The sequence below is a fragment of the Leopardus geoffroyi genome, chromosome A3 (genome assembly GCF_018350155.1).
Source record: "Leopardus geoffroyi isolate Oge1 chromosome A3, O.geoffroyi_Oge1_pat1.0, whole genome shotgun sequence".
Taxonomy (NCBI): Eukaryota; Metazoa; Chordata; class Mammalia; order Carnivora; family Felidae; genus Leopardus; species Leopardus geoffroyi.
Window position 1 is genome coordinate 20,886,179 of NC_059336.1, and position 8,464 is coordinate 20,894,642.

At 46.9% G+C, this 8,464-nt stretch overlaps 1 protein-coding gene across 3 annotated transcripts in view; it reads right to left on the reverse strand.

Moving 5' to 3' along the window:
- The window catches only part of DHX35 (DEAH-box helicase 35), a 66,056-nt gene extending 59,164 nt beyond the window's left edge, over positions 1–6,892 (reverse strand). For all 3 annotated transcript variants that reach the window (XM_045444609.1, XM_045444608.1, XM_045444607.1), the window contains exons 1-2: positions 6,736–6,892; positions 1,381–1,514 (exon numbers count right to left, since the gene is read on the reverse strand). In XM_045444609.1, coding sequence (XP_045300565.1) covers positions 1,381–1,514; positions 6,736–6,775 — 174 coding nt within the window. In that variant the 5' untranslated portion in view covers positions 6,776–6,892. The remainder of the gene's footprint in view (positions 1–1,380; positions 1,515–6,735) is intronic.
- Between the last annotated feature and the right edge of the window lie 1,572 nt (positions 6,893–8,464).

The following is an 8,464-nucleotide window of genomic DNA, read 5'->3' on the forward strand; positions in this document are numbered from 1 at the left end:
ACGTAAGAAGGATTCTGCTTCAAATCCACTTGGAGAAAGCACGAATTAATAGAAGAGGAACCATTAGCTCAGTCTATACAGAGGGACTCCCTTAGCAGAAGACCTTGCAGCCTTCCCCCAGCACTGTCCAAGCGAAAGAGAGACCATCACGGGTGCTGGTGGCCACACCTACTTGGGTCATTCCAGAGGCACCTCGTAAGGCAAGGAGAGCTCGTCACCCTTGATGGGGGGGCTATATGAAAGAAATATTCTTCAGCTCTATCTAAATGGCCTTTGGCCCTGCACTCACTTCCCGATTACAATTTGGCTTCCCATGTGGTCTTGGCAACAGGGAGAAAGTGTGTCCATGGACCGTGTCTGTCTGTACTGAAGAACTATGGCTATAAATGAACATATTCTGAATTCTAGTTTATGCTCTGGCCTCTTGAGATAAATATGTCCACTTCATGAGACCAATAAAGTGTCTAGATGTGCACACAGCCCATAACAACCACCCACATCCCGTCACTGGGTCAGTTGGAGTTGACCTCTTCCACCGAAACAACCTCACATTCCCAACTAGTCTTGTTTAAAATTTGCCTTTAAAAATAAAGCTAAGGGGCGCCCAGGTGGCTCAGTTGGTTGAGCATCCGACTGGCTGAGGTTATGATCTCGCGGTTCGTGAGTTTGAGCCCCACGTCGAGCTCTGTGCTGACAGCTCGGAGCCTGGAGTCTCCTTCGGATTCTGTGTCTCCCTCCCTCTCTACCCCTAACCCACTTGCATTCTGTCTATGTCTCTCTCAACAATAAATAAACATTAAAAAAAAATGTTTTAATGAAGCTAAAACCGGCCATGCGTTGGTTAATTTGTTGAAGCTGGAGGCATAGAAGTTCGTTGTGCTATTTTCTCTACTCTTCTTTATATTTTAATTTGTCCACAACTGAAAGCAAAGTTTTTCAATACATAAGATTTAACTAAAAAAAACCTTAAGGACTTTCAAGGTTGATATGGTTAACTAACACACACATATTTTGAAAAGCTAATCCCCTTACAAAAGGGTAGCTCTGAACTCACTGTGTTCTGAAGAATCTTTTTTTTTTTTTTTTTTTAATGTTTACTCATTTTTGAGAGACGGAGCGCATGAGTGGGGAAGGGGCAGAGGGAGAAGGAGACACAGAATCCGAAGCAGGCTCCAGGCTCCGAGCTGTCAGCACAGAGCCCGATGCGGGGCTCGAACTCACGAACCGTGAGATCATGACCTGAGCCAAAGTCGGACGCTCAACTGACTGAGCCACCCAGGCGCCCCTCTAAAGAATCATTAAGAGTCCACTTCAGTACCAAGTACGGAGCCACTGCACGCTGCTTTGGACCAATAGACTGCGCATTCTTATTCAGTGTACCTTGAACACCGGCAGCTTCTGCCTCTGCTGCTCTATGGAAAGGGCAGCGTAAGGATTGTAAACAACGGTTGTTGCAGAATTTTCGGCTAGACTCTGTCTCTCTTCAGAGATGCTGACGCCGGGTCCCTCTGTACCTGCAACAGAAACGCTTTTTTCAGATGCTCTGATGCAACCAACGAACAGAAAAATGTGCAGACGTTGCAAATTCAAAGACGAAGGTAAACAACACCAGCAATGCGCTTTATCTCAAACTACTAAAAGAGAATCAACTTTAACTTGAGGAAAGCATCTAGGAAAGGACCTAGGAAAATACAAAAATCTTCCCTAAAAGCGTCAAGAACAGAGATGAGAGTCCCACTGGGCTCCAAACTGGCCACACGTAACTGTATGTCACAGAGGACAATATGCTTTCAGGCCCGGCCTCCACATATTACTACTAATTACTGAAAGTGACAGAAACCCAATGGAAATTGGCAGAGGCGAAGGAGGGGCGGCACTACCGCAGGACTCCAGCAGCAAGGCCTGAGGACGCCAGGGACCGGGTACTCCAAAGCTGCGCTGGCTTTCTTTCTCTCGTCTCAGAGCCTCTCAATCAGCTCCTTTCTGTCGCTAAGTTTGGCTTCTTGTAGCAGCTGGAATCAAGGCTGCTGACAGGGCCAGAGCTCAGGCTCACCCTCCCTCACCGATCACCCGTTCGCTCACCCGACAAGGACAGGAGGGCAAGAGATACCGCAGCGAACACTACAGAGGCAGGCCCTCCCCTCTGCAGCTTGCTTGCTTCTTTTATCTGCCTCCCAAGAGAATGTAACTTAGTGCATGAAGTGGTTCTAAGTGCTAAGGAGAAAATAAAAGACTAGGTAAGGGGGATCGGGAGTCCCAGGTGTGTGTGGTCTGGAGGGTGGGGAGCCTCTCCTCCCAGATCAGGTCCAAGGCCCAGCCTGATCCAATCAACCATGGCCAGTGGAGCGGGATGAGCTAGACGGCAGCCCCCGTTGTGAATCACAGAACCGGGGTGGCTGGGTGCAAAGCGCTGTTCCAAGAAACCACTGTGCTCAGCAGATTAAACAACAGCTTCCCACGACAGCTGCTTGGTAAGAACAATGACAAACTCAGGATGGTGAAGGGTAGGGAAGCCATATCCCACCATGAAACACTGTTCCAGGTACCGTGGATTTTAGCCTGAGAAGGAAAATGCCTTACAAGGAACATGGGTCCAATTTTTACGATCAGCTTCCGTAACTTTTCACGGGGATTCATTTGTGTAGCCCTCGAACAGAAACTGGAAGTGGTAAGTGACACATAACGCGACATAAGGAAGCAATTTTCAAAAGCTAGAGCTGGTCAGCACTGGGGTGCAATGTCTTTGGGAGTCATAAAAACCCTCCCTGGAAGTTCAAAGACGTGCCCCACCGCCTTCTGTTGGGGGGCGCTACAGAGATGCTTATCCAAAACTATCATCCCCCAGGCCTTCTGAACTCATGGAGATGATAATGCTATGTGGAAACACAGGGGCTTTGTGACAAGCACATTTAGCCACCGATTTATTTTTACATTTTTTGGAGGTCCCATATCCCTTCGACAATCTAGAAAAGGCTATGGACTCTCTCTCCTGAAAAATACACCAGAATGTAATTGGTCAGGAGACGAAATGCTCGTGGTCCATAAACCCCCTAGAGCTAAGTTTAGAATCATTGCCACAGATCTTTAATCCCTTTTCCATTTATTTCGAGGAACACAGTTGTGTTCCAGAGGTCCAAGATTGCCAAAAATCGGGTAAGTGGGGCACTGCTGTATTGTTTTTTGCCAAAACGCTGACCTTCCTTTCAACAAGATAAAAGATAGAAAAGGACCTGGAACAAAGCCTGGGCTCAAAGAAGCAGGTTTCCTTTCCTTTTGTCTCTTATTACCGCTACATCTTAATAACTTCTTGTAGACTTTACCCACGAAAAATCTGCAAAGAATACCTTAGCCTCACCAGCTCTGTTTTTGTCGCAAATTCCCTCCTTTTCAGAACACATTTAAAACTTTTACAGCATGTCTAGAACATGCTAGCATTGCTCCCACAAGGTCTCTTCCTCCCCCCAGACCAGGGTTCAATCCGCCCAGGTATCTTCACTATCCCACCCCTCCCTGTCTCTAACCTACATCCAAGTATATTGTTATGAGATGTTTTACAAGAGCTACTGCCAATCAATAAGGAACATGTCTCCTCCTGACAAAAGACTTCATTCAGGGGAGTCTAGGTGGCTCAGCTGGTTAAACACCTGGCTCTTGATTTTTGGCTCAGGCCATGATCTCAGAGTTTCGGGAGCCTGAGCTCTGCGTTGGGTTCTGCATACTGACCTCGTGGAGCCTGCCTGGGATTCTCCCTCTCTCTCTGCCCCTCCCTGGCTGGAGTTCTCTCTGTCTCTCTCAAAATAAATAAACTTAAAAAAAAAAAAAAAAAAAGAAGAAGAAAGAAAGAAAGACTTCATTTGACCAAATCAGAACTGCTTCCTTCTATGTATATTCCACCTCCCATTCTGACCGCCTATGGCTGCCTTTCCCTTGGGAGCATTCTCTTTACTTACAAGAGTACACGTCTGTAATCCTGCAAACCACAAATGCCTTCATTTCTCCATCTACAAAACAAGGATGACAACAGCACCCACACCCTCCCATCTGGCATTCCCTCTAAACCAGTTTTTTAATTTCAGTGGTGCCCAATTAGTGGATTATGGAAAGCATGTAGTGGGTCACGACCAGCATTTTTTTTCTTAATTTTTTTTTTTAATGTTTATTTATTTTTGAGAGAGACAGAGACAGAATGTGCGTGGGTTAGGGGCAGAGAGGGAGGGAGACACAGAATCCAAAGCAGGCTCCAGGCTCCGAGCTGTCAGCACAGAGCCCGACACAGGGCTCGAACTCAAGAGCTGTGAAATCATGACCTGAGCCGAAGTCAGTCACTCAACCGACCGAGGCACCCAGGCGTCCCAGCATTTTTTTCCAAAAACGAACTGGAAATAGAATACCATCATCTCCTGCCTCGACCCAAAATATAACCTATCCTATCACAACATCATCTTGCTACTCAATTATCTTGGTTTTTAGGACATGCTTGAGGCACACATCCCATTTTGCCTTGTTCATGCTGCGCCCTTTGCCCAGCTCTGTACTCCTACCTCTCCATGAAATAAACCTTATTCATGCTTCAATGTTCACCTCAAAAATGTCACTATCTTGGGGCGCCTGGGTGGCGCAGTCGGTTAAGCGTCCGACTTCAGCCAGGTCACGATCTTGCGGTCCGTGAGTTCGAGCCCCGCATCGGGCTCTGGGCTGATGGCTCAGAGCCTGGAGCCTGTTTCCGATTCTGTGTCTCCCTCTCTCTCTGCCCCTCCCCCGTTCATGCTCTGTCTCTCTCTGTCCCAAAAATAAATAAACGTTGAAAAAAAAAATTAAAAAAAAAAAATGTCACTATCTTTATGAAGTACTTCCTATCCACACAATCTTTCCCTCTCTTCTATACTTTTATGTAATTATAATACTTAATGTGTATCTAGTGCTAAAAGCTTTACATGTATTCTCATTTAATCCTCAAAAGAATTCCTTTGGTAGGTGTTATGCCCAATTTACAGATGAGGATCACTGAGACTCAGAGCACTTAAGTGACTTTGCCAAATCACCAGTTTAGTATATGGCAGTCAAGGATAGCTCTACAGACTGACTTGTGGAGACTGTCTTCCTTACCATCACCTTTTTCTGCCTCATTTTAATATCTCTCCTAGAGGCGCCTGGGTGGCTCAGCTGAATGAGCATCCGACTCTGGATTTCAGCTCAGGTCATAATCTCACAGTTAGTGAGTTCAAGCCCTGCATCGGGCTCTGTGCTGACAGCGTGGAGACTACTTGGGATTCTCTCTCTCCCTCTCTCTCTGCCCCTCCCCCCCCTCAAAAAATAAACAAACTATTAAAAAAAAAATTAAAGAATACCCAACTTCATATTCTAACTGAGAGAAAAAGAATAAATCTTGAGAGCAGACCAGCAGCCTGGTCACCTGTCTCCTGACCACAAGTTAAGGTGTTCAATAAGTATACCCTCAACAAATGAGCTAAATAACAGTATAGAATGCTTAGAATAACCACATGTTCTTTAGCCAAAATAGTATCCTGTTCTGATTTTCAACATTTCATTCAGGCCTTTATCATACTTGACACTTTGACCTGTTAATAAAGGCTTGAATAAATAAAATGCAGGCTATCTCATTACCTAATGAGATCTAATTTCTGGCTACAAATAAAATTCATGATGGATAACTGGCTGACGATTTTAAATACTGAATAAAACTGTCGCTAAGTGACAAACTACATATTTTTTAAAAAAGAATTAACACATCCCTTGCTTGGGCTTCTCTCCTACATCACTTATATGCAAGGTTAGAATTCCATCTAACTCTGTCTCATTTCATTTTTTGCTGCAATCTACTTTGCACATCCGGACATGCAGAGGTGCAAGTGGTGGAAAAAAACAAACTGGTAATTGTTAAGAAACTTTTGCTTTTTACAAGAAATTGACGGAAGGGGAGGAACTAATGTATCTAGCAGGATCTGGCAAGTACACATTCTATAAAATCCTGATTAATGAAGAAATTAAACCAAATCAGGCCAAGCATTTTGTGACTAAGATTCGTGTTTGCCTGCAAGAGAGAAAGCGGTGGCAGCCAATACGAAGGAGGATGGTCACTTTCTGGTAGCCACTCGGGATGGGCAAGAATTACCCTAAAACAAAACAAGGCTTCTTTCCCTTTTTATGAGGACTTACTCAACGTCAGGCAAGGCGCTGTGCTCATTATTCAATCCCACAGAATAGTTATTATTCTACCCATTTTACAGGTGAAGAGGTCAAGGCGACTCAAAAAATTAAGTGACTTGCCCCAAGGAACTCTGCTACCACAGGGCAGAGCCGAGAAGTCTGACCCCGGCAGCGCGACTCCAAAGCTTGAGTTCCTAAGCCCTGAGCAGCACCGCCCGTCCCGCCCCAGCGTAGCCCCAGGACGGTAACAGGACACGCGTGGGCGCTTCAGCGCTTTTCCAGCGTTGGGCAAGACACGCATCAGGAGCGAGGAAAACGAGGCCCGGGGAAGCTGAGACTCGAACAAGGTGACACAGAGACTTTCTGCCCAGCCTGGGGGCGGACCCCCGAATCCGTCCGGACCACGGTGAGCGCCAGAGCCACAGAACCCACCAGCTCCGCGGCGGCGGTGGCCAGCCCACCGAGGTCAGGCCCGCGAGCAGGTCCGCAGGCCCCACGACGCCGGCTGCGGGGCCAAGACCAAAGTCAGGCCGCCGCATCTGCCCAGCGTTCCTCCAAGGGCCTTACCGGGTCGCCAGAACTTCACCGGTCCCACGGGCGCAGCCATGCTGGGGTGAAAGGTCACGAGGGAGACTCCACCCCTCCGTTGCGCGTGAGCCCCCGGAGGGGCCGGGGGGCGTGGCCCGCGAGGAGCCTCGGCCCAGGAGGGGCCGGCGGAGTTACGGCCACGCCCCCGTGGTCACCACCACCCCCGAGCCACGTGACCTACAGCCGTTCTCCAAGACCGCCCCGGCCCGCCCCCTGGCCCACGTGACCGGGCCCGCCATATTGAGGGAAAGGACGCCGTTCTCCGTGCTCTTTAGTGTGATACGTGAAGGTTCTGGATGCCCTGCCCAGGAGCTTGGCGTGGAGTGCGTGGCCGCCGTACACCTCCGGAAGGACGAGCTTTGGGAGAAAACCGCCGGCACGAGAGTCTTGCGGCTACCGGCGGCACGCGGTGGGCACGGAGATAATCCATCCCGAATTAGCTGCTACGTGCTGATTATGTTACAAGCCGTCCCAGACCTACTGGGTTTTTTTAAGTTTCCTCCGTATTTTCAAATGAAAGTTCATAGTAACTACCTCGTGAGTTTGCCGGTCTAGTAAATAATTCTCGGGAGCCCACTGTACGCCCAGGTACTGCGGTTTCCGCCCCTTATTTGCAGTTTCTGTCCAAGGCGGTGGAGAGGGTGAATAGTGAATGAAATAAATGCTTGATAAACAGTAGTACTTATTATCAGTGAGTAAAGCCATCGGAAATGGTGTGGAAATTTTCCGGAGCCTTAAGAGTAATGCTCTTAAGTAATGCTCGAGTAATGCTCGAAAAACAGTGGGGGGGAAATGGGTTGAAATAGGAGCCTTAGAAATGGGCAGATAAGTTAGGCTAGGGTACTAACCCAGTACTTCCTCCAATTTGACTGCTCATAGGATTCCAGCGCTAGTTAAAAATACAGATTGTAGGCGTGCCTGGGTGGCTCAGTCGGTTGAGCGTCCGACTTCGGCTCAGGTCATGATCTCGCGGTGTGTGAGTTCGAGTCCCGGAGTCGGGCTCTGTGCTGACAGCTCGGAGCCTGGAGCCTGCTTTGGATTCTATGTCTCCCTCTCTCTCTCTCTGCCCCTCCCCTGCTCACACTGTCTCTATCTCAAAAATAAATAAAACATTAAAAAAAATTTTTTTTTAATAAAAATAGATTGTAGGCCCTGATCCAATCCTGAGTCAGAATCTTAGGGGTATGCCCTGGGAACCTGCATTTTAGAAGCCCCACAGATGATTCTTTCAGTCAACAAGCTTGAAAAGGATTCCGCTAGCCCAAAAAAGAGAAGAAATATTTTATGGGTTGGCAACTAATAGGAAGGGATAGGCCTCAGAATTTATGCATTTTTAGAGCTGTAAAGAAAATTCTGCATTTATGAGAAATGGCATAGTCATGGAAAGACCAAGAGCTTTGGAGATAAGTAGATATGATTTGGAATCCTAATTTTGCCATTTGCTCCAGCCTAGCTGTAATATAATCCAATCATGTAAAATGAGTTATTCAAAGGTTCTGCTAAATGACATAACATGTAAAATACCTAACAGTGTAAGACATAAGCATTCAATGTTGCTTCTCATTAACTCAAATAGAGCAAATCCACCAGGGGGAAAAAATACATCAGAATTTACATACCTATATTCATTTTCCAAATATCCCCTTTGATTTATTTCCACAGTAATAAAAATAGGGTACAATACATGATAATCTCTCTGCCAAGAACT